The sequence below is a fragment of the Drosophila persimilis genome, unplaced genomic scaffold (assembly GCF_003286085.1).
Source record: "Drosophila persimilis strain 14011-0111.01,24,50 unplaced genomic scaffold, DperRS2 tig00000191-arrow-pilon, whole genome shotgun sequence".
In the NCBI taxonomy this organism is placed as follows: domain Eukaryota; kingdom Metazoa; phylum Arthropoda; class Insecta; order Diptera; family Drosophilidae; genus Drosophila; species Drosophila persimilis.
This window is the reverse complement of record NW_020825298.1, coordinates 6,785,040-6,811,764: the sequence shown is the minus strand read 5'-3', so window position 1 is coordinate 6,811,764 and position 26,725 is coordinate 6,785,040. Positions and strand designations below refer to the sequence as shown.

The window sequence follows — 26,725 nt, the reverse complement described above, 5'->3', positions numbered from 1 at the left end:
GCCAGCAGCATAAAATATACCGTCCACGGCGCTTTTGGGCCATTTCTCTGTGCGAAGCCGTCTGCCTCGTGTCCCGTCTGGAAGCGTGTTCCGTGTGGTGTACGTCTCGTTTCTCGTTTCTCGTGTCTCGTGTGCGCCCCAAAAAATAAGCCATTATTTTTTTGGTGGCAAAAGCGCGGCTGCCACGGACAGCAGCGGAATAGGCTAGCAACAGTCACAATAATCGACAAAACGGTAATACAATAATGCAATAATAGGAGCGAGCGACTGGCGCAACGGCACACGATAAACTCGAAAGATAATTCCACTGAATGGCTACAAATGCCATGGCAAAGAAAACGTTCATTTGCCGGTCAATTGTAGGCCCCTGATTGTGATTGTGGTTTATCATGTGCAACGACGGGCCACAGAGGAGCTTGCCCCACAGAAGGAACACTCGAAAATGACAGTGAAAGAACACACAGAAATTAATGAAAATTATACTTAAAAACTTCAATTAATTAAGGACAAAAAATGCCACCTGTTGTGGGAACCCAAGGAAAATCTTATCTTATCGGCGGGTAATCAGTGCGTATGCGTAATGTTTCCTATTTGTCTCTGAGTCGCTCACACGGAAATCACATCAACAGCTGTGGCTGACTTTCCCTTTTCCCAGACATCAGCCCAAAAATAAACCCAAATTTGGAAATTGATTTGTGAGAAATTAATTAACATCTATTAAGTGCTCGTGATATAATACCTGTCAAACGCTTCAGCAGATAGCCAGTAGCTGTGGGCGTCTTATCAGAGTGCAAACCTTCTGATAAAAGCCATTCATGGATTAGATATATTCTTCAAACAAACAATGCAGTACGTGTCAATAAGAACGAGCTATGAATGACATTCGAGGGGTCGGTAGAATGCTAGATATTTGGCATTAATCGTATGACACAATCTAGATATTTGATGGATATTTTGTGAAAGGCGTAACTCCCATTCCTTTCTGTTTTATTGATTTATTCCAACTTGTTTGGGAGTGGCGAACAAGCTTAAGTTTATACTTGTTTTTAGATTGCCAATCGCACAGTTCCGGCCTATTCTTTTGCCATTGCATTGCTAGGAGCCATTAAAATTTTTGCCATTAAATAAACCACAATTAAGTTGATCCTTCCTGCCATGATAACCATATCAGCCAGCTATCATCTGCCCAACAGTAATTAAATCTTAACAAATATATAAAAAACACACACGAATTTCCCTTTAAAATAATATTTAAATAATCGATAGGAAATCCCCTGGTGAAAAAAAAGAGTATTAAAAACAGCAGACAGCAGATAATCATTTTGCATTCATGCCGAGCTCTAATTAAAAACAATTACATTAAATTAAACCGAGTTAAACAATTAAACGGCAAACACATTTGCAGCCAAATGGGAAAGTGAAGGTGAAAATTATTACAGAAAACCGAACGAAAACCGAAATTGAAATTGAAATTGAAATTGTAACAGATCTGCCAATTAATCATTTTGTTTGTACGCTTCTCAATGCTCTGTTTTTCCGCTCCATCAGTGAAAACCGCATAATTAATTGCCAAAACAACACAAGCACCGAAACCAAAAAGAAAAAAAGTAACTAAATAAATACCGAAGTGAACGTGATACGTCCTCAACCCACACAACAGATAGATATATACTCTACTATATATTGTCCAAAGAGAAGCGAAGCTGTCCACAATGCGTCGCAACATTAAACTGATTGTCTTCGTGAGCATCATTTGGATGTTCGTGATGGTCTACTACTTCCAGTCCAGCACCGAGAAGGTAAGTGCTAAGAAAAGGGTTCTTAGGGGTCTTTTAGATCCCGAAAATGTTGAGTATCCCGCGGGCAATAGCTTGAAATTGTTTGGATATTATTCAAAGAGAGAGAGATCTCCTTCCTAAACTGTTGGCCTAGAGAGCAATAATATAACTCAAAGAAAATAGAATCACTCACGTGTAAATGCTATATTTCACAGTCCCCCACATATAGAACAGATTCAACACAGGTTCCTCAAGAACAAACCCTCACTTCTTACAAGTATTTGGTATAGAAAACCCTCTGCACTTCTTCAAAGTGTGCTCTACTTTCGTTTTCTATTCGTGCCACCTACTTGTTTATATTTTTGTGCAGCACACTTAAGAAGGTGCCTGCCAGATCCTACCTCATAAGGAATCTTAAGGGGCCCTCAACTTAAAGTTAGGCCAACCCTTTAGTTGCTGCTTCCTCTGCCTCTTCCTCTTCCGCTTGGGGGATCATCATCATCTTTCATAGCCGTAACGATGGCAGTCGCTACTCGCGATGTCCGTTGCGTATGCTGTGCCTTGCATAGTAATTACTTGATTGCCACCAACTATGGCCCGCTACCAACTTGATATGCCATTGTTTTCTCTTTCCCCTATCTTTCGCTTTGCACATAATTAGCCGCACGTATTGGGAGGTGCCATCGCATCGCATCGCACTCCACCCACCCCATCCCACTTTTTCGTTGTTTTTTCTCTTTCAACTTTTAATTAGGTTTTTTTTGTTTCGGTTGTCATTTTGCAGTCATATAAAAGTCTCTTACGGAGTGCGTTCGGGGGGGGGGGGGGGGGGGGGGGGTTATTTATTAGAGAAACTGTGACAGTTTTCAGTGCCAGCAAAGTTTTGTAAATGGGGGCCCACCTGTTCAGGTGTTATTCTTATCTTTCCCTCTTGGTATTCTCATTTAGTTTTGGGGAAAATTATTTCAACAAATGTGTGTCATAGGTGATAAAAGCTAAAAGGGGGTACGCAAGGGGGCACGCAAGGGGGCAGCCATGGCTCTAGCTTATAGTTTTAGCGGCTACCAAAGGCATAGTCTGCTGATCAAAGATCAATCCGCAAGATAACCGTTCAAAGAGCATTCATCTTAAACCTCAAAACCTCCACATCCTTCGACTCTTATCATTCCGATTGCCTGAACAAATTTTCTATTAACAATCTATTTCAATTTTCAATTGAATTTTGTCTTTCTGTCATTTTTAGCTACTCTTTTTTTTTGGTTTTCCAACTCACGCGGTCTTCAGTTGAATTTGCTTTCTGCTGTTTACTTATTTATACGACCAACGCCGACAGCAAATTCCATTTGTGTGTTTTCTGCTGAAATATAAAAATCCTCCTCGAACCGGAAAGGAAGGAAATCTCTCACGCCCACCACTCGCATCGGGGGGAAAATGTCAATTTATTTCTGCAATTTCCAGTTGATTTTTTTTACTTTTTTTTTCATTTTTGTAGCGGGCGGAACAGGGAAATTACATACTCAATAAAATAAATAAAACAAGACCATATATGTATGACATGAAGCTCGGTTCCGGGGAACGGGCTTGAAATTTGTGCCGCTTTTTTGTTGTTGTTTAAAACATGGCAGGCAGCACTTTTATAAATGTTTTAATTGTGTTAAGCGAAAAAATCCTTTCAATTTATTGACCACTTTGAGAGATGCTCGGGAATTCGGAGAGCAAAAACAAAGAAAAAATTGAAAGCTCTTTGGACAAAAATTTAAAATAAAAACATCAAAATTGCAAACAACATCAAAAGCCTTTGGCGACTGACACGCAGGACCCAAGGAAGAACAAATGGCAGGACGGGGCCTCGACTGGGGGTTATCCTTTAGGGGTTGTGGAGTTTACTCTCTCTTTTTTGCTTTGCTACTTTCTCTTTTTCTTTTGTGGCCTAAACAGCTGTCTTCTGTATCGTCTTACGCTGTTGGTGGCTCATATTTCGTATACTTTTAGTAGCTACTAACTTGAGCTGAACTGGTTATTCGATATGTTTTTATCGAAGAGCTAAATACTCGGAAAAATATCATTTAAGATATCTCCCAACTAACTTTATATATTCGGATTATTTGAGATTTTCTTGGAATAAAAAACCATAGCCATAAAACTGGAATTAAGGGAGGGTCAAAGCTTTAAAAAATATGTAATACTTCTAGGGATTTCGCCTAAAAATAGCAACGTATTACCTCTGCTTCTTCCATACTTCCTCTCCACCAAAACCATGTAACCCTTTGCCTCTGTAAATACACAGTACAAAACCTAGTTAATGGGTTATGGGGGGGGCTGTTAAGGTGAAAATTCATCAACTGTCACGAACTCTGTGCACACATACATATATATTAAGTGTGAAAAAGCAATTCAATAATACTCTGTTAATTACACTTTTGATCTTTGCAATGATTTTTAAATTGAGGAAAATAATAATTATGGAAAATGGAAATGCCAGCGTTTCGACCACACTTTCAATGGTGAAAACGTAAATCAGCAAATGAATCCGATTATGGAGATTTATGTACATACATACAACACATATAATGGTTGTACATACTTATGAGGCCTTTACAGGGGTAGCTTTTGGTCCTCTCTCTTTACATTTTCCCAGCCAGCAGCAGCCAGCAATCATCTTCTTTTTATTTTTCCACCGCACCGAAATCATTTTTCATGTATGTAAACTTGATTTATTTTCCTTTTACGCTGCGAATAAAATGCAGGAAATGAAGCTGCTGCACTCGGTCATTGGTTTTTGTCCACGGACCAAGTTTAATTAATATTATTTATTTTTGGACTGGCTAAATTTAAGCTGTTCACTTTTCAGATAAGATTAAGAGTTGGTCAGAGATTTATAAAGTGTATTAAAATTGTTATGGCCCAGAGATAGCTGCCCAATAGGGGGAGTCCGTTGTATAATCGCCAGCCTGTGGGTACTCCACGAGTTTCTACTTGAACGAGATTGAGCTGAGAATCGAATGGACCTATTGATAGGTCAGGTATTTTGGGATTTAATCAGTATTTCTGGGCTGATTGGATAGATAATCTTAAACCACTTGAAGTTTGAAACCACTTCTCGTCTGCGAAAATAGCATGATCCGATGAGCTCTGTTTAAATTGTTTTTTGATGATAGCCAAAAGTGTTTGAGGTTTGTTTTTGGTAGGAAATAGTTGTAGTGCCAGCCAGCTCTATTTCCTATGGACACAATGGGGATTTCTTCATCTGTAATTGACTGCATTGTTCCCCCATCGATCGTTAATCATATTTTTTGTCTTGCTGAACTTCCACTCACCGAAATATACTACCCACTACGATGACTTAACTCTTCGATTTGCCATTCAATGACATTTCATTCATAAAATTGTATCGAAGTTTTATGCCCTCTCATGCCTCTACTCGATACGTAATCGTCATCGAGTGAGTGCCGCATCGAAGCAATTTTTGAAAGGAAAAAACGTAGAAAAGTTGCTCGCAAGTCCATCACACATTTAATTTAATTTATTTGTTAACAGCAGGGCGTTGCTTACATAACGAATTGATTAGTGTTTGCCTTTTTTGTTGGCCGTTTTTCGCTTTTTGTGCGTTAATTACTTTTAGGCACTGAGAAGTCCCGCAGCTTCTCGATAGAGTTTCCCAAATTGAACTTTCTCCTTGCTCTCCTAGGCGTTTCTCCAAGGCCTGTTTGGGGTCATGCATAGATACGTGTCTGATAGTTAAGAAAGTTGAGTCTCAATTGCTTAATGCTTTGACTAGAGCTAGTATGAAAGTTTATCAGCAGACATCAAGGTAGAAGCTCAGATAGATTTCTAAAGGTATCAGTTAGAGATTAAGATGTTATTGAATCAATTCATGAAAGGCACACTACAAGTATTATTCTGATAATAGGAAATATAGAATATAGGAAATAAAGACCGTTATACTAGGTCTTCTTATGACTATAGGAACTTTAGGGCGTTGACATGCAATGTCTGCACCCTCAAGTGGCAGAATTGACACCAAGCCGAAGCTTTTTACGCGCAGATCCCAGCACTACCGACCGAGGGGCGCTTCTGCATCATGCGGAAGCAAACAAGTGGCGTTACAAGCAACCATATGGCTACTAATTGTCTTTACGCTGCTACCGATTAGATTATGTTTATGATCGTCAGAATATATGGCGTAGTCCTAGATATGATTGATTTTATTAATTTATTTGCCGCCACGAAAGAAGGAATAGGGGTTTATCATCATTTTAATATAGCTATGACATTCCGCAATAGATAGGGAAAAGACTTCCCCTCCATTTCAACTATATCTCAATTTTAGTGCAGGTTTAAGGCGTTATCTTTCAACATAGTGGATACCTCAACGTTTCCCTCTACTTAGGGACAATGTCTGTATTATTGTATATGCAAATATATATGATTTTCAGAATAATATGCTACTTAGCAATATATTTTTTCTTATGCCTGACACTCGACGACGTTCGAGCATCGTTTGGTTCGGTCATATGCAAATGGCTGCTGCCATCAAAAATGCAAATTCTTACAGAAACTTTTTCCTCCCCCCCTCCAAGTTTTCTTTCCAATTTTCACGCCTGCAGCGCTCCCACGATATGCCGGGGGGGCTGGGGCTGAAATATCTATTATAACAACTTCCATTTAACTTTTATGGCCTTGCCAAAGAGCGTGAAAAAAAAGAGTCAAAAAGTGCTATAAATATACGAGTATATACGAGTATATATTTCAAGTTCAAACCAAAATACTGTCGGAGACCTTAACGCCTCATGAGTTCGATTTATGGCTCTGCATATCATTGAGCACCCGAAAAAAGAAGCAAAATTAAATCTATACATTACTGTACTCAGAGAAAATAACAAACGGAAAAACATTCGCGTGACAGAGCACAAGTTCCGCTCTGGTTGACAAACCCAATCGCATTACGGCCAACGGCCAACAAAAACTCACTTGAAAAGAATGTCAAAGATCCAACAAAACAAAAAAAAAAAAAACAAAAAAAGTAATTTGCTCTTGAAAATGTTCGAAATTAACATTTTGGTCGTTGGAAATTAATTTCAATTAAGTTCAATAGATGATGGTGGCGTCGCTGATCGGACTTGAGAGTCGAACCCAAACTGGTTTCCAGTCCGAGGGTAGAAAGAGGGCAAGAAATCAACTCGAAATGAATGAAACTGAAGGTCCAAGAGGCACTCAAGCAGGGGTATTCTGGGAATGAAGGGCAGGAGGTTAGGAGAAACATATGTGGGCTCCAAGAAATGATGCAAAATGTACTGCCATTTGAAGACAGTAGAACGGGTTTTGTTTAAAAAAATACATATTTGGAAAGTGAAATGAAATATTGAATAATTAATGAGTAAAAGAGTTTAAAATTCTTTCTTAAAATAATTAATTTGACCTTTAAATGGATCATCATTTAATATATGACACTCAGGCCGATTCGCTACGATCCCTAAATAAAAATACAAAAAATCTGGTTCTGGTTTTCATTGGAGGAGGATTTACTGAACAAAAGCTATGAAATTATATTAAAAAAAAATCTCTAGAAATAGTTTTTCCATTATAACACTTGGCGGACATAAAATATTTGATATATTTGCTATACTTCGGCATTATGTAGGCAACTCTAGTGTTTCCGGCTTAAATATGGCACTTGAAAATTGTAAAAAGTAGTTAAAATAAAGCTTTTCCAAAAACACAGGCTCCACATGGTAATTTCAATAATAATTTAAATAAAATTGCCTCTCCTGGCATTCGCCACAGCTGTGGCTTCACTTACTGTTAAAGATCTGTACATTTGTGTTCTATAAAACCCACCCAAGTCCAAGCCAAGACCACCCCCAATCGTCTAGAAATGGCTCTGCTCTTTGGCCAGCCAACAAATTAGCATTTTATCAAACAAGTTGTCTTGATTTTTTGATGTTTTGCTGCCAATGGAAACTGGTCAGAGTCCGACCCAAAGAGGGTCCCATACCGATACCAATCCCAATGGAAATTACAAAGTTTATTTGCTTCTTTGGCATTTGGTGGGCCTTTTGACTTACGATGAATAATTAAAGATGCTTATCTGCACAGACCGACAGACCGAGACTTTTGTTGGGTGTTTAGTTTGTTTTTTGTTCTCCAACTAATTTGTCGGCAAAGGGGGGACCAGGGCGTGGAGGGGTAGGGCAGTGGTGGTGACAAACTTCTCGCTCAACCGGCTCTGGCTATATCTTTTTGAATGGTCCCCCAACCGGTTATCTACCGGTCTCCGCTCTGCCCTCTGTCTGGCGTGACCATCTGCTGTAGAAGCTCAGATTGGTCGACGCTCTTGATATACTCTTAAAGGGGGTATAACTGGTCTCTAAGGGACATTGGTCCCTGCATATCCTGTGGCTTTCAAGGGCATCTTTGTGCCAAAAGGAAGGACCAATGAGTGGCCTTAATAGCTAACAGTTTTCATATGTTTACCCCCAATAATTCCCCTCGATATGCAAGTGTATCTGAAGCTTCGACCATTCTTAAGCTACCATATCTTTCTTCTGATAGTTGGTGTGGTTTTTGCGGTCGCTGCTGCTGCCTTTTGCTCTTCTTTTTCGCTGTCTGTCTGCCATTACGCAACGTAACCGTAACCCAACGCATTGAGACAAGGTCGTTTGGTTTCGCTTAATAATTTTACTTTTTTTTTTATAGTTTCTCCACCTCCTCCCCATCATCTTCTTTTCTGTGTGTATCGATCGATCTGTGTGTGTTGGTAGTTGCCTCTGGGCCACTTTCAATTTCATTTCGCTGATTTTTATTGTTATTTTACAACTTGTTTGGACTGTTTCTGCTTCCTATTGCCAGCAGCCAGCAGCAGACCCCGAAATGGCATAACAATGATAAATGCGGGCAGGGAAATGATTTTTGTTCGTGGGCAAAACAAATTGAGCAGCGGTCAGAGGGATTACAAGAGAAAGATAGAGCCAGATACAAGATATATACTCGCATATGTATCTGTAGCTGTATATAGCGGGACAACAAGGAACTGCCACTGACAGCTGGCGCAAGATGAACTTTGAGCCATCAATAAGAGCACTTGAAACCAAGATAAATAGAACGAGAAGAGATATATATTTTTTTGAAGCAATTTTCAAGTGAAAAATGTGTTTGTAGATGGACTAGGGCTTATACGATTTTTGGGGGGACTTCGGCAACAAATTTACAGGGCAATGGAACCCTAAGATCCCACTGGAGGCAAGTCTATAAGGATTATATGGCTTTGAGTACTAATAGCTTCCCTTCTAAAGCAAGGCCTCACTGTTAAGCTCACATAATGTTTAGACCATCTATAACACAACCTTTAGAGTATTTATTTGCTGCTTAGCATGACTAAATGGTTAAGTGACTCGACGATAAAGAGTATAGGTTGGATATTTTCAATCATTTGCTTAATTGGGTTCCCAAACCATCATTAAAAACCCCTAATGGGCCTCTAAACCTGTAACCTCTAGCCATAAACAGGCCTTACACCACTCATTCATGGACCTGTTACACAAACTAATGTTTAACCTTTACCTTTACCTTTGGCCACTTGACCAACTAACACAAATAGTTTTTATTTTTAAATATTTTTGTGACCTAACCCAAGGGTCGTCAAACAGGCTCCAGCACCACCAACTCCACAATAATTATAAAAATAAACAACATCGAATTTTACAAGAGACGAGACGCGACGAGAGGAGAGGAGCACTTCCCTCGCAGACATCGCTGTTTGCCCAACACTCGTCAACTTAACGTGTCTTTTGCGTCATAAAGTTCAAGTTCATTATGACAGCCCAAAGGAGGAGACGAGACCCAAAGACATGCGAGTACATACATACAACTACAACAAACTCTCTGTTACAAGAGCAGTTAACAAGCAGTCATATGGCGAGGGAGCCCCGTGGGCGCCCAAACCAAAACAAAAAAAACACAAAATATACACCAACACTTCTCTTAAGTGCTACTTCCAGGCGATTACACAAACAAGCAGCCAAACAAAAACAAAAGTGAGATACTCGTACACAAAAATTGTGGGTCTTCGGAGGGGGGTATTAAATAATTATTATTTAATGATGGCATCTGTCCGAGTTAAGAAACCAAGCCGCACCAAAAAAGTGCCCCGTGAATGGGCGGCAGATGGATGTTGATTTAATTTGGGTCAAAATCTGACCCATATTTCGCACCAGACTTTGGTTTAGATATGATTTGAATAACCTTATCTTTATACTATATAAATGTGCCTATTATGGAGATCCATTAGGTACCTATTATTCCAATCCCTACCACTATTTTTGGGTTCACAGATGCCCCGATGATCACGATCCCTTTTACAAAACCTTAAGCCCAAGTTGACATTTTAATGCCATCGAAAACCCTCTGCCGTGACTCATGATCAAAAAACATTTAAATGTCAATTTAAAGATTATCATTTAAATACGAAAAACATTTTAAAACTCTGGCAAGTGAAAGTACAACCAAACAGCGATTATACGAGCGAACAGCAGCGACAACAATTGAACAACTCGAGAAAGTCCCAGTCCCCAGTCCCGGCCCGAAGACAGACCCGACAACCAGACAATTCAAATGCATGATATACTGTCTCCAATTGTCGACCGTACCATACCCCATACCATTCGCTTTTTTCTTATTTGATCTCCTCGAAGCCAGCTGAATACCAAAAATGCCTGTTGGGGGTTTTTTTCCACCGTTTTTTTTTCGGACACTTTTAGCCACTTAAGTAGTGGCATTCACCTCCGCTTTTGTGCTTTGGCTAAAAGTTTGCTTCTCCTTTTTTATGGCCAACTCTGATTCGGTTTGCTGTGTGGGTGTGGGTGTGGGCTTCCGTGTGGTTTGTGGCTTTATTCCCTCAAAAGAGGGCTAGACATTGAAAATTTGCCATAATTGCATTTGGGATGGGTTCGAGCTAAATTGTTTGCAATTTCGCCACAAAGATGACCTTTGCAGTTCAGTTTTAGAAACGTAAACACGTTCGTGGAAATGGATATTACAGTTTCTACTTTAAGTTGGTTTTATTTGTATTTTTAATAGGGTTCAAAAAGTTCAAAACAGTTCAAGCTGTTGTAGAATTTCAGAGCTCTTTGGCGTGATGGCTTGTCTGCTCTCATTTCTGGGAATAACCCAGCTCTGTAGGAGAACCACCCAAATCACAGATTGTTGTTGCTTTGGCAATCTCAAGAGATGCGATCTGTAGATGCGAGCAGCTCTGTGGCAGCCACTTGCATTGTCTGCCTGACTGATGAGGCCACCCACATTTTCAATGACTTGCTTTTCCGGATGAGAGGAGTTTGAGACGTGAAGGAAACGCCAAACAGTAGCTGGTGTTTGCCATAGAGATGGAGAAGCTTGAAAAGAAGGCTAAACCGATGTTCAGGCTGTAAAATGGAGAGGTAGGGAGGAGGAGGATGAAAGAGTTATGGGTGATTTATGGATAGAAATTTAGTATCTACGTTATATACATACATATGTAGTACGGCATGCAAAAACAATCCAATTGCAGAGTTCTTCGTTTTATTATAAATAACACTCCAATATGCAAATGTACATCAGTTCAGATTCTGATCCTGATCCTACATAACATATAGTTTTTAGGTTTTTGGTCTTGTAAATATCCTAAAACTATTCCCAGTGCATTTGGTCCGTGTGCTGTCCTAGAATTCACTACAAAATTGTTCGCAGTGATATCTTCCGTTGCCCTTCGTTACGATTTACCGTTGCTTGTCGTCCACTGCCTGTCGCATTGCTGTGCATGATTGTTCTTGCTCGCTGCCTGTGCCATTGCTGTGTAGGTGCTCGTGAGAGAGTGCGTCGGCAGAGAGACCCGACTCGTTCAGAGAGGATCAAAAGCGACAAGAAGAAGAGAGCGCGCGTTGGGCGTGAGTGTGGGTTAGAAAGAGAAAAAGCGACCAGGTATTTGCGTCGCATGCAATGATTGCCTTTGAGGGAGGGTTTGGGAATGCTCTGAGAGTAGTAGTGGCGTTTGTGGAGTCTGCAGTGAGTTGCAATGGAAACAGTTACGAATTCTAATAGCAACCCGACATATACATACATACATATGTACGAATATTCTTCGAGAGTCGAAATATAATAAAATCCTCTAATTTAGCAGCTTGAATAGCTTTAAAGTAAATCAAGTGTTTGCGCAGTCCTCCTCTGGTGCATAAATAATACAAAACATTACTTTGAATCCATTATTTAAACCCCCTGAAGCCCCGGAATGAAGTACATACTTGTGTGCAAATGTTAAAGTGTTTATTTATAATTAAATACCTTGTTAAATATTCATAATCAAAATTCTAAGCCCAATCACTGGTAATGGAATGCTTTGCGTTCGGCCCTAAATATTTGAATATAATAGAAAATCGAAAAAATATGCACTGCCTTGCAATGCATTAATAAATATTTAATCTGTTTTATTAGCTTGATTAGCGAAATTCGAAATGCGGTCAAATATTAGCCCCATTGGCTGTACTAATAAACTAATTAAAACAGTGCCAAATATAATGGATACGTTTCCAAAACCAATTTCCAATACAAATAAACACAGACCGCAACGGCCGCACCGACCACTGCGGATGATGAGGATGATCATGGTTTCGGGGTCACCACAGATACAATTTTGTGCTACTCATTTACCCCGAGGCAGCACAGAACAGAACAGAACAGAACAGAACAATATCTAATTTAAATGTGGAATAAAAATTGCATTTGCCAGCGAAGCGGAATAGCAGAATTCTGCGCATTAATGCGAGTATGTCTCCACATTCGGGCAAATTGTCCTCCCCCCCCACCCCAAACAGACCCTAGGCAAACAGTGCATCCATCAACTGATTGTTGAACTGTCTCAAATGTATCTCTATGTGTATCTGTAACGCCAGACCATGAGCCATGCCATGAGTGAGCTCACTGTAGCCTGACTGATGACATGTGCCGGGTCTCCCTTTACGCACAGTGGTCGGAACGTGTGCCAAAACGAAGGAAATACATTATATTTAATTAAAGAATAAGCAAATTAAAATTCATTCATAGAGCACTAAGATGCGAGGGTCATTGAATTTGTGAAACTATTATTTCTATTAAATTTGGATTTAAAATAAGGCTCTACAAAATACTACATAATTATTCGTTTAGGGATATATAAAAAAGTCATTCCGTAATTTAGGAAAGACGGAGACAGATATTCAGTGTTTAGAATCGGACAGAGGATATTACTGGAATTCAGTATTACGAAAATTAAGTCTTAAAAAAAAGACAAAAGACATTATAGAGAGAACTGGGAGGAAACCCAATAATATTAGATCTCAAGTTGAGTTTTCGAATAAAATGTGATCATTAGAAAAAACTATAGTGGAAGTTTCATAGGTCGATCCACTATTATCCTAAGAAAACGTTCCACTTATGGAGGCCTTGACTTACAGAATTGGACATAATGTGCTCGCTAAACACTGTTGCAACCCATTTCACTTCGAAATATATAAAATTTAAGCAAGAGCTATGGAATTTTAGCTGTATATCCATCGAATGGAACGGCTGAAGAGAGACGAGACTCCTAGCTAAAAACATGCTTATAAAATTCTACATAAGTATGCACATAGAAACATGCAGATTTCTGTAAGATAATTTACATATAAAATATGTTTTTCACCATCGTTTTCCCTGCCTTTGACCCACGGTTCCTATATATTCGGTATCTTTTTTTTTGTTGCTGGAGGGCGGTCACCAGCTGCTGGACTTCTATTTGTGCTTAATCATTGAAAATTCTTTGTGCACATGAGTCAGAGTCACACATTGTCTGGCAAAGAGCAAACGGCACCAAACACCAAAGACAATCAAACACAAAGCAAATCGAGAAAACGAGAAAAAAAAAGCCAAAGTAAGGAAAGCAATAATAGAGTCCACAATTCGTTATAGTTGTCTGCACTATAAATGTATCTGTATCTGAAGAGCGATTCGTCTCGATGCGAGTTTTGTCTTAATGGATGACCCGAATAGGCGGCCACCAGTTGACTGTGAAGTGCGTTAATGTGTGGCAAAGAGTACACATATATTTTCCATGATAATTTCACTGGCTCTGACCTTAAATGATTTTTCACTCTTTCTCTTTTTGTGCTTAGTGAGAGCCGAAAGTCAAAGGTTAAACTCGGTATTGTGTGCCTATTTTGGGGCAGCCGCAAAGCACCAAGGCAGAGCCGCAGCAATATGCAATAAACCATTGTCAGAGAGGGAGAGAGACAGAGAGGCCCAAGAACGACCCAGCTTGACCGAAATTTATGCAAAGCACTTTCAATATATTTTATGAAGATATCTCTTGTCGCAACCGAGGCACAGCATAGCAGCAGCCCTGTCTTGTCTGCAGGAGGAGTGGTGCTTCCCCCCTTCCCGAGGGGTGGCGGAGTCATAGGCACTTGGGCAAAGTCACTCAAAGCGGCAATTTGGACACAAAACATACACAGACACCCAGGCACTTCCCCACACAAAACCTCAAACATGCAACAGCTGCCGCCTGGCTGCAACTTGCAATTTATTGCAGCCTCATCTGCCGCCACTAACTGCAAATGATGCTCCAGAGGCGTGGCAGAGGGCGAGGCTGGCGAGGTCCTCAACTATGAGTATTATGTGGCGCTCTAAGGCCGCCCCGGGAGCCCAAAAATAAACAACATAAATTAACTAGGTATTTGGTGGACAAAAACTAAGACCTGGCTGCAAAGCCATATCGCTGAGAGTTTTAGAATCGGGTTGGGGGGAAGCTAGAAGGGTTTCAAAACTAACTATTATTTATTTTAATATTACGCCGATTTCAAGAAGGAATTTATGAAAGGACTGGTCTTATTTCAGTTCAACGATAGTCCTAAAGGATGCTTAAATATGCTACAAAATTCAGGTCTTGATGGTTTAGCTTTTCTATAATATTGATCCTATCCAAACCTACTGTTATTATCTAGTAGATATGATCATTCCTTATTAATATTTTCTTTTGGCTTTCTCGTATCTTCAAATTTGTCAGATTTGAGGAGACGTAATATATAATGTTCAACAAAGAGACAATTTAATATCAAGGAAAATGCTGTTAGTGTTGTAAATGACCAATACGATAAGGAATAATCGATCTCATGGCAACACTGCGCATGTGCCCTGCTGCTCAGAAGAAGATATCGATGATCTTCGATGAATGAATGTTCCTCGTGAATAGTCCTACTCTGTATGCAAGAAAACCTTCCTTTAAATCTGTTTTATTGTGCCATACAATAAAAAACCATTAAACAGTTGGGTATTAGCATCTGAGGTTAGCTGCTTTGGGTCCCAATTAATCGCAAGTTTTACAAGCAGTCACCATAAAATCAAGGCCCAGAAATGGTATTTTTTAACCAGCAACTCCACCAAAAATGCAATAAATATAAAATGCCTAGCAGTAGCAGAAAATAAAATACATGCAGGCATCCCCCACAGCCATTAATTGGCCACCTATGATCATATCAGCCTGACATTCCCACACAAGCCCCTTCGTAAGCGTCTCGTTTTGATGACTAATTTATGGCCTGACCTTAGCAGAAATAGAAAGGAAGTTCAAGCCCCAAAAGAAACCGACAAAATAAAAAGTACAAATATATTTATTTAATTGAGTTTTGCAAGACAAAGCGAAACTTGTTTGCTGCAACTGCAACTGCCACTGGCACTGGCACTGCCACTGCAGCTGCAGCCCAGAGTGCAGTGCAGGAAGCCAGAGTGTGTTTGTTACCCATCGTTTGGCTGAGGAGGAGACAGCGATGAAGATGCCACACAAATTTTGCTACCAAAACAATTTGCAATTGCTGCTGCTGCTGCTGCTGCTGGTGATGCTGATGCCGATGCGGCCGCAATTCGGTTGGCATGGCACACAATTTCCATCTCCATCTGTGCCACAGCCGAGGTTGCATAACATGTTGCAGTTGCCACCACACAATCTATCTTTCAACGGCAGCAAACCGGGGGGCGGGTGTTTGTGTGTGTGCGAGGGTGTTGTGAGGCACATTGTGAGTTTTTCCCATTAACTTGTTGGGTCAATCTCTCCTCCGGTGTTGCCCCAAAATGCATCGAATAATTATCTGTTTGCTCTACAGGTTCGAACGCTTTTGGGGTCATTGAACAGCTCTCTGCCTGAGTCACCAGCAGCTGGCGATGGGGGTTTCTGTCAACATTTTCTTTATGGCCAATAGTTAAGGTAAAATGCCGGCCCAAAAATTGCCATTAAAGCCAGATACAAATCTTTTGCTCTTCTCGGAGGAAATAAACTCCGAGGTTTTATAATCTATCGTAAAAAATCTAAAGCAAAAAAGCAAAAAAGGGAAATTGTCTTAGACAGGAAATGTTTGAAAGTGAAAACTATCACGAGTTTCATGGCAAATAAAAAAATAATGAGCTGACGGAAATTGCCCTGCGATGAGAGCTTAGATGCAAATTTGTTCTCAAATGGAAAACTGATTGAACAGCTTTTCAAAGCGAATTACTTCTTGGGTTTGCCAAGGGTTTCGTATTTTATTTTTATGTACATAAAATATTTGCCCATGTTTTAGTCTTTTAATTAAATTCGTAAAGTTTTCCTCTAGTCTGCTAAATATTCGCATTTATGCATAAATCAACAGAAAATATTCCAAACTATATTTAATTGATATTCCACAAAATAAAAGCCCTTTCAGAGACCACTCTTTTTCTCACTTTTTCTGAGCTATTCCAGTATCCTTTTTGTGTCGGTTAAATAAACTTTTCTTGCTTGGCCCGAGAATAACAAGATTTTGGGGCCCCATTTTGGGAGTGTGTGTGCACACTTTTAGTCAGAAAATTCGAGTTCAATGGTCGTCGCCTTTCGCTTTGTATTTCTGTATTTTTTTTTGGGGGGGGGGGCCTGCAGACCTGCAGACGAGACGAGAGTTTGTCAATATTTTTTTGATGGCGTGCATAGACTTTTAATTGAATTTTGTTGTTCTTTTGATGGAGACTTGCGTTAGAAGGGGGTTAGCCCCCTTTGGGCGTGGCCTGCCACAATTTGGAATTCAGCAAAGAAACGAAACGAAACGAAACGAAGAAACAGATTGCAATACACGATTAAGTCTCAGACGGCATGGGTTTTTTCTTGTTGGGTGAAAACTACATTTGATACGTTCCAATTACTAAATTATGCAGTTAGGAGCTCTTTCCAGCTCTTTCCAGCTCTTTCGATGCGAAAATCATTCAGCTGGAAGACTGCACACACTCTGGGACCAGAGAAACGGAGCCACCAAGCACCCAAGATTAAAGAAATCTCTGCCGTTTCTACTCTACTCTCGGCTAACCAAACAACAACAAAGATAAAACCAAATAATGGTTAAGGTTGAGTGAATTAGGGGGATACACACTCGTGTATGTACCGAGAGACACAAAGAGAAATACAGTAAATGAAGAAAATTAAAATCTTGGCAGCGCTATAGCTAAGAAAAAGAAAATTGTCGCTAATTAGAAAAGGGAATTTTGCAATTTAAAGAAAACCCAAAATGAAGACATTTGCTGTGGCACCGAAAAAAAGCCATCTGTTGGGCATAGAGGGAATAGGGAATAATAGAATGAAAGCAAAGAAGAATGAACAAATTTTAAGCAGGAAACTTTCAACTTTAAAGTCCATCATTCATGATGCGCATCTTGGAAGTCCAGCGGAAGTCCATTTAAAGAAACAGTTCCCCTAGGAACTTCCCTTGGAGAGGCACAGAAACTTCTAAGACAATGGTCTTTCACAAAGGTTTTCAGCAAGAATACGAATTCGAATTCTCTGACAGACTGAGGAAGCTCTTTCCTTATAGAGAGTGCTGTCACCATGGATTGGATAGAGTATAGGGGAAACGGGGCGACTGGGGATTTCACCTACAACTAAAGACTAAGGCACGCTGCTATCCTAATCCTTGTTCTTCTGGGTCCGTTTCTATCATGTTTTCTTCAGGCAAAAATATTACTTAAAATCTATTATTTCTGCCTGCTCCTTGGGCCATCAGAGATTTGGAAACCAGTGGCCAAATCTTCACCCCAATATTCCACCCAGAATCAAATAAATGGCCTGAGACTTCCGAGTGAAAACGATGGCTCTATTAGCTTTTGTGGCACGTCTTTCAGCACCTGCTGCTTGAAGAAATAATCAAACAATTTGGCTAATAAAGTTATTGCTGTTCTATTTGTTTGCCTCTCCTTTGGGCTCCACTCCCATAACGTATATATCCCGCCCCTTTCGAGATTTATGCCCCTGACTTTTGGGTTAAATTGGCTCAACCATCAGTATATTTATGGAAGCTTGTCTCAGTTTTGTTATCTGTTCTGTGTATGGGCCTCATAAATCCTAATAATGGCTTTCCTTCGTTCCCAATAAAATTAGGAATCTTTTGGAATTTCCATATTCTCTTTCTCTCTCTCTCTGTGTGGCCCCAAAAACGCAATCAATGCCATCAAATGGCTCTGAACTCGTTTCAAACCATTTATTTTGTCTCTAGCTCTATTTTTGGCTTAAAACATTGAACTCAAGCATTGAACCCCCTGCTCGTTGATGGCCAAAAATGTAAAACTTGCACAAAAACAGACGACATTTAAGGCAACCTGTTGCTCTGGTTCGAAATCAACTCGACTCGAAGTTGTAGCTGTTGATATTTTATAGTTTTCTTGCCTCCAAATTAATCTCAATCAATCAATGAGAATTTGATGAACCGTTTGAGACTGGACTGGTGGCGGATTTGAGGTCTTGCCATTGACATTTCGAGTGCGCAAAGAGAATCATCTTTCAATTGACGTCAGCCAAATGGCGTACTCTCCAGAGCATGTCTATATATAGATTTGATGGGACTGCAGGGGGCGTTGATGCCGCCCCCCAAAGGGCAAATAAATTTGCAAATGGAGAGGGATCTTCGCTTTACTTTTGGGAGCACTCATAAATCTATTCAAGTCGCCCAATTTAATACTGATTTACGAGTACGCCTAATTAGAAGTGGTAGTGGAAGTCTGTGAGCCAATATTGATTTTGGACGCTAAGCCGCTCTCGTGTGTGCATTCGGTTGGGCCAATCAGTGGCCGCAGCATCCAGTGGCAGCCACTTCAAACAATGAAACTAATTAAGCTGCTCTTGGCGGAGGTGCCTCACGCAACAGACCAGCCCAGCCCAGCCCAGCCCAGACCAGCCATCATCATTATCATCATCGTCACCGAATATCGCCGAAAATTTGATAAGTTTCCTCCCACAATGCATTCACGGCCTCTTCCTTGGGCCTTCCATTGTGTTTACGCTGCGTATACGCAATCCGATTTGCTTTTGCCTGAGTTTTGGCCATAGAACAGTCGTCCGGAAATGGCAATGTCATGGGCATCGGCATCGGCATCCTTCAGGGGCCAGCCAGGCGATGTTTGAGGCTGTGAAACTTCAAACTGGCTTGAATTGGTAATTGTGTGCAGATTTTCATGAAATTGACTGCAAATCGAAGGGAGAAGCATGTGAAATTGATCGCTTAAGAGGCAATGAATGCCTCATTCTGAAGGAAGGCTTCATGAGGCTAATCATTGTCCAAGACTAATCGAGTTTAAATGGAAACTTTCAACAACAGGACTACACAGAGAAATTGAGTAACAAAGAAAACAATAAATCAACACAAAAGTTTTATGAAATTGAAATCAAATTTCATTGAATTGAAAAATTGTATTCGCTAATTATATTTTCTATTGTAGTAGCAGCGAGTAGCGAGTTTCAGTAGAAAGTAGTAACGAGTAGCGAGTGACTAGCAACGAGTAACTAGTAACGAGTAGCGAGTAACGAGTAGCGAGTATATTTTTAGCTGCAATTTCATAGCAACCCATAGTAACCACAGCGTTCTGTACTCTATTCTTCCAACATTCCGAAGTGAACATGTGAGTAGTAGCTATAGCAAGCAGTACCGAGTAGTAGCAAGTAACGAGTAGTGAATATCTCACAGCTGGGATCTCATAGCGACCCACAGTAACCATAGCATTCCGATCTCCATTCTCCTAACATCCAAATAGTCCAATGAACTAGACTCTTGTCAAACTACTTTATTACGCCACACTAGGAAAGGCTTCCAGGCTTCCTTTCGAACCCTCCAACAACACAGAATCCAACTCAATCAATAAAAATAAAACCCAACAGGCATCTGCTGCCCCAGAGGAAGAGGGGGGGAATTCCTTCAGCCTAATTTGAAGGCACTTTGCCACGGTTGACTGACCGACTGCCGACTACTGTCCATCCGAATTGACAAATGATTATTTTCAGCTTGCTAAACACTGACCCAATTCCCGGCAGATTGCTATACGCTATACGTTATCCCAAGTTGATTATTAATTGCTCTTTTGCATTGAATCTATTTGTCATGAGTGGGAGCCGTGGGGGGGCGGGGGGGCTCTTCTAACTCTGATTTATGTGTGGCAGCAGCGTATTGAAAGCGATTTCTTTGGCTGACTTTGGCACTTTCTGTTGAATGCTGCGTATGCGTGATTTTAATTTTAAGTGAACCATTCTTTCGCCTCGCTATTGTGCTCTTTCGTGGCCTGGCCCTCTCTCTCGTTTGGCATTCCCTTTCCATTTCGTTTTTGGGGTTGGGGTTGAACGTGGCGTCGTTCGTGGGACGTGCTGCCTTTTAGCGACAATTTTAAACGCATTTTCAACACTTACCACGGTCCTTGTCCTCTTCGCTTTTTCTTTCTTTGTAAGCCCTTTTTTTTTGGAACAGATTCATTTGATATGCAAGATTCCACTTGACAGCTTTTGCCATTTAAAATATACTTCAGAGGTGATTGCATTGATCAATTATTTAGAATGTTCCCGAATATAGACTCTGTCTCTGTGTCCTTTTTCTCTGTTTCAATAGACTGGAGTCCTCCTACAAAGAAGTTGTGTGCCTGGGGAGGTGGGGGATTCAATGGTTTTGTCTCAAGGTTACATTGATGTCTGTCTGCTTGGCTGCGGGGAATTGATGTCCTTTTTTTGTGTCTGTCTCTGTGTTTCTTTTTCGATAGAACCCAGACACATTGTCATAAATTCTTTCAAGGCTGTTAGGTCAGATTTTTCCAGCGATATGTTTGCTCAAAGAGGCTACGTTATACTTTATTACTTTCAAAATTTCAATGCCAAAAAATACTCAATTTTGTGGAAAGCAATGCCAATCCATGGAATCATCGACTCAGTTCAAAAAGAGCTTTCCAAAGGCCCTGGTTCCCGCTTCTTTATGAGTATTTATCGACACTTACGAGCCAAGAAACAATAAAGACACTGAACAGACAGATTTGTGGATCCACAAATGGACTTGGCCAGGCCGAAAATCGTTTGGTTAACCACAAGAGTCCTGGCAGTCGCCCTTTAAAGATTCTGGTGTGCCTGTGCCCTAAAAGGTTTTCCGTGTTATTTACAAGTACAAAACCCTCGGATGAATCTCGGACATTGTTGAAACTGGGTCGTGGTCGGTGCCGGGGCCGGGGCCGGGGGTTCCTGGTAACATTTGCAATTTATAGATTAATAATCTTAAAGCCAGCACGAAAGCAGTTGGAAATGGTTTCGTTTTAGTTGCTGGTCGGGTTCTGTGCCATCCTGTTTCTGTTATTTTGTGTTGTATTGTGCCTGCGGGAGAACTTTGGCAAAAACTTGGCCATAAACCTGCACGAAACCCCCAACCCAAGCGATTTTATCCCTTACCCGACCATATCCACCATGTCCCGAGCACAATTGCTCTCAGCTGAGTTGAGTTATTGCCCCGAACGGGGCGTCAACGCGCTCCGGACGTCGCCAATGTGGCGCAGATTAAAGAAATAAATTAAAACACTTGTCTCCCTTTTCTCGGGGCTTCGTGTGCTTTTAGGTGGAAAATCGTGCACTGCGGCTACGTGAGGTGGCAACGGCCATGCAGCAGCAGTTCCAGGACGACTCCTCGTCGGTGGCGGCAGCAGCGGCGGCGGCGGCGGCAGGAGCATCCACAGTCCGGCTCTGGGCACCGGCCGGAGGCGGGGTGGGAGTGGGAGGTATCGGTGGCAGTGGGGCCGATGATCCCGGCGGCAATGTCATTCTAATCGGTTCGGTTAAGGACTTTGAGCGCAATGCGGTCCATGGCCTGAAATTGAATGGAATTGTGGCGCTGGAAGAGACGTCGCAGGTGAGGATTTTGCACACAGCCTGTGGTTTCAGGCCCCTGATTACCATCCCTCGAGTCTTTCTATAGCCTGGAATTTCCCAATTATCTTTTCATAGGCTCACAGCGGTGGCATGGGTGGCCGGCTGCCAATGGCCCCCAGCGGCCGCGCAGGCACTACCGAGGTGGAGTACTTCGACGAGGCGGGCTACATCAGAGCGGGGGCACTGCGCAACGGGGAAGATCCCTACATTAGGAATCGTTTCAATCAAGAGGCCAGCGATGCACTGCCCAGTAATCGAGAGATACCCGACACGAGGAATCCCATGTAAGAAGGAGATTTCGAGAGATTAGAAACGAATTAATTCATGGGGAATACTTTAACCGACTTTTACCAGGTGTCGCACTAAGAAGTACCGCGAGGATCTGCCCGAGACCAGTGTCATCATCACCTTCCACAACGAGGCCAGGTCCACGCTATTGAGAACCATTGTCAGTGTTCTCAATCGCAGTCCCGAGCACCTGATACGAGAAATCGTGCTGGTAGATGACTTCAGTGATCATCGTAAGTAGATATAACCACTGGTAGATGTCCTTCAGGAGACTCATTTCGTTCCACCCTCAGCCGAAGACGGCCTGGAGTTGGCCAAAATCGACAAGGTCCGCATCATACGGAACGACAAGCGTGAAGGCCTGGTCCGGTCCCGGGTTAAGGGCGCCGATGCCGCCGTCAGCAGTGTCCTCACCTTCCTCGACAGCCACGTGGAGTGCAATGAGAAGTGGCTGGAGCCGCTGCTCGAGCGGGTTCGGGAGGATCCATCGCGGGTGGTTTGTCCCGTCATCGATGTGATCAGCATGGACAACTTCCAGTACATCGGTGCCTCGGCCGATTTGCGCGGCGGCTTCGACTGGAATCTGATCTTCAAGTGGGAGTACCTCAGTCCAGCCGAGCGTTCGGTCCGCCACAACGATCCCACCACGGCCATCAGGACCCCGATGATAGCGGGGGGACTGTTCGTCATCGACAAGGCGTACTTCAATAAGCTGGGCAAATACGACATGAAAATGGATGTGTGGGGAGGTGAGAACTTGGAAATCTCGTTCCGTGTCTGGCAGTGCGGCGGCAGTTTGGAAATCATCCCCTGCAGTCGGGTGGGTCACGTCTTCCGTAAACGGCATCCCTACACCTTCCCGGGGGGCAGCGGCAATGTGTTTGCCCGGAATACGCGACGTGCCGCGGAGGTCTGGATGGATGACTACAAACAGCATTACTACAATGCCGTGCCCCTGGCCAAAAACATTCCATTCGGCAAGTAAGTACAGCCCGGAACACCAGGGGAATGCCAGGAGGGGGGAGAACATAAACAGCAGCTAACTTATTTATTTCGAATTGTTTTCCCCTCCTCTCTCTCTCTGCTCTCCGCCACCCTGTGTCTGCTGCAGCATTGACGACCGTCTGGCTTTGAAGGAGAAATTGCATTGTAAGCCATTCAAATGGTATCTGGAGAATGTGTATCCCGACCTGCAGGCCCCCGACCCACAGGAGGTTGGCCAATTCCGACAGGATAGCACCGAATGCTTGGATACAATGGGCCACCTAATCGATGGCACTGTGGGTGAGTAATACCTTGTGATTGGTAGTCACGGCTATCTATCAGCCTTGGGATATCGTTAGGAGGCTAAAAAGAGTGCGCTGCGGAAACCTGAAGGTGCACTTTCCCTTGAAATTGTCCTACAAGCAGTCTACTGACAAAACCTGAAGCTCTGGTTCTTTTTGCTTCGACAATGATCAAGCGGTGCACCGCTTAAACCTGAAGGTTTGGTTCAATTTCCTTCCAAGGGAAAGCAGTGCGCTGCTGAAACCTGAAGGTTTGGTTCAAGTAGTAAACTTCTAAAACCTGAAGGCTTGGTTCATTTTCCCGACGCACCGAAGGGATCAAGCAGTACACAGGTGAAACCTGAAAGTTTGTTTGGTTTCCTTCAAAAGGAGGTGATCAAGCAGTACACCACAGAAACCTGAAGGTTTGGTTCAAGCAGTAAAATACAAAAACCTGACGGTTTGGTACATTTCCCCTTCACAAGGAAGTGATCCAGCAGTGCGCTGCTGAAACCTGAAATTTTGGTTCGTTTCCCTTCACACAGAAACCTGAAGGCTAAAATAAACCGCTAAAAACCTAAAGGTTTGGTTCATTTTCCCTTGAAGTTGTCCTTCAAGCAGTTCGTTTATTGACTAAACCTCCAGCTTTGGCTCGCAATGGCATTTGTCTGCCTATAAGTACGTATGTATAAGTTCTTCAACCACTTTTTTGCACCAGGAATCTTCCCCTGCCACAACACGGGCGGCAACCAGGAATGGGCATACTCGAAGCGCGGCGAAATCAAGCACGACGATCTCTGCCTGACACTCGTGCAGTTCGCCCGCGGCTCCCAGGTGGTGCTGAAGGCCTGCGATGAGTCGGAGAATCAGCGCTGGATCATGCGGGAGGGCGGCCTGGTGCGACACCACAAGATCAACGTGTGCCTGGACTCGCGGGATCAGACGGCACAGGGCGTGAGTGCGCAGCACTGCAACTCCGCCCTCGCCACGCAGCGCTGGTCGTTCGGCAAGTACGCGTGAGAGAGACGCCTGACGGACTAGGCTGGATAAGGAGACAGATAGAGCAGGACACAGTGATATTTGTGCAAGTGGACGGAACGAGGAGGAGGAGGAGGAGGAGGAGGAAGCCTAACCTAACTCTATGTGGATTGCATGTGGATTGTATGTGTACTGTATGTATTCGTAATGTTTTACCTTACCAATGTTGATTTGTTGCTGAACATAAAACACACTCTCACACACCCGATTATATTACCATATATAGTGCATACTTGTAAACGATAAGTTCAACTTTAGTTAAAGAGGGTTCACGAATCGTTCAGACACCATTTCCTCTGGGGGTTAAACTTACATCAAACGAAAATATGAAATGCATACAAAAAATGTACTTAGACTGATTAATTTTTTGTATATGTATACAAAATATATATAAAACAAAGAAAATGGGAAATAATACTACCCATAAAAGCGTAAAACTTTGGCAGCTGCTTGACAAAAACAAAAGAAAGAAGCATAAGCTATAAATTAATTTTTGCATTCCAACGGCACACATTCATTCGAGTCAATTAAGGATATAAATTTGTCACAAATCAAACAGAAAAATAGCCTAGCATACGATTCAGATATTCACACACACACACACATGCTCAGAGTCTTCTCAACTTTGTACTTAACACAAACAAAAAGCAAAAACAAACAAACATGAAATGTTATCATTAGTTTTAGTTGTACTTCTAAGTGGAAAAAAATCATTTGAAATCATTGAAACCTATGTGAAATATGTATGTATATATAATGAAAAGGAAAATATTATTTAAATGTTTATCAAACGCCAAATAAATTGAACATTTTTCGATTCTATATTGTACGCAAATCGAAAAGAATTGAATTGAATGTCACTTTGTTATTATTTCAAATGCATAACTAATTTCCAGTAATCAAAGGAAAACATATGTACACGACATCAACTAAATTTGTATGTGAAAAAGTATATATTTTTTGTATTATTTTCACACAGTTTTTAGGTTCATTTGTATGACAGGAAAAGCGTGAATGATTTAAGGAAAAAAACAAGAAGAAAAACAAAACCAAATATTGTACATTTGTTTGTGGGGTGTGTACTGTGCGTATTATACCCAATAAAAAATTATAATTAAAAACATTTTTAATTTGAATCAACCAGAAAAAAAAAAAAAAACAAAAACAAGAAACGCAAAAAATTCCAAATAAAAAGAAAATGTGCAAATGGCTTTATTTCATTTTACTGGGAGTGGCCCCATGGCGTGTTCTTAATATGATTGCTGTGAGGAGGCAGGAGGTAGGAGGCACAGCTGCCATCAAATCTGGCTAAGTACTTTGACTCCTATGTAAGATACGAGTATGTAGGTTAAACGACTTAACTTTCAACTCCGAAATGCATGACATGGCAAACAAACGAAACGACTGAAGAGCCAGATGAAAACTTGGCACACTACGCATACGACACGTCTACCCCCACACGAAACGAAACCAAAGGAAAGGAAATGAAAGGAACGAAGTTTGTGTACGTTGCGCTAATTTTGTCTTGCTCGTACTTAAAAAAGGCACGAAAATGCTGGAGTGCTGGAAATGTAACACATTGTAAAACAGGCCCAAGGCAGCTTCAAAATGTTTTCCTCATTTCGGGAATTTTAGAGAGGCTCCATTTTGAGGGGGGCTCCAGCACAAGCATGGATGCGCACCATTAAGAATAACATAAAATAAAGTGTCATACTCTTCAGTTTATGCCTTAAAGAGATAGACAGCCGCCAAGACGTTGGGTGGAAGGAAAGAAGTGCGGAGAAATTTCTAATGGATTTTCTACTAGAAAGAAATACATTCTTCAAAAATTGAGCTAACAAAATGCATCATCATACATTTTTTGTGCTTGCAGTATGCAAATTCTTGGGCAACCAAAACGGTTAGGGAATGCAAAATATACATAAATATATTGGAGAATATTAAGCAGTCATGGAATATAAATCGCATGGATTTTTCATCAGCTGAATAAGCGGAAGGATACTCTCCTTCGCTGTGCGGTTTCTTTACCGCAAAAATGTGTTTGACAGATTTGCAACCCAAGAGATGCACCGAGGAAAGACAGTTAATAAGAATAAAGGGAAACTGTCCTTGATGCAAGAAAAATCTGACGGAATTTCTCTTGCACTCAGTCAAAATGT

The 26,725-nt window shown here is 41.5% G+C and overlaps 1 protein-coding gene across 2 annotated transcripts; it reads left to right on the top strand.

Annotated features, from left to right (window-relative positions):
• LOC6589030 (polypeptide N-acetylgalactosaminyltransferase 2) lies at positions 1–25,353 on the top strand. 2 transcript variants are annotated; one of them, XM_026988449.1, is made up of 8 exons: positions 1–234; positions 1,549–1,799; positions 21,665–21,955; positions 22,051–22,259; positions 22,330–22,496; positions 22,557–23,244; positions 23,375–23,547; positions 24,247–24,548. In XM_026988449.1, exons 2-8 carry the CDS (start codon positions 1,713–1,715, stop codon positions 24,546–24,548), a joined length of 1,917 nt encoding a protein of 638 aa, XP_026844250.1. In that variant the 5' UTR covers positions 1–234; positions 1,549–1,712. The 2 variants fall into 2 exon arrangements, with proteins under 2 accessions (XP_026844250.1, XP_002015077.1); XM_002015041.2 differs by lacking the exon at positions 1–234 and having other exon boundaries at positions 1,713–1,799; positions 24,247–25,353.
• Positions 25,354–26,725: the final 1,372 nt, after the last annotated feature.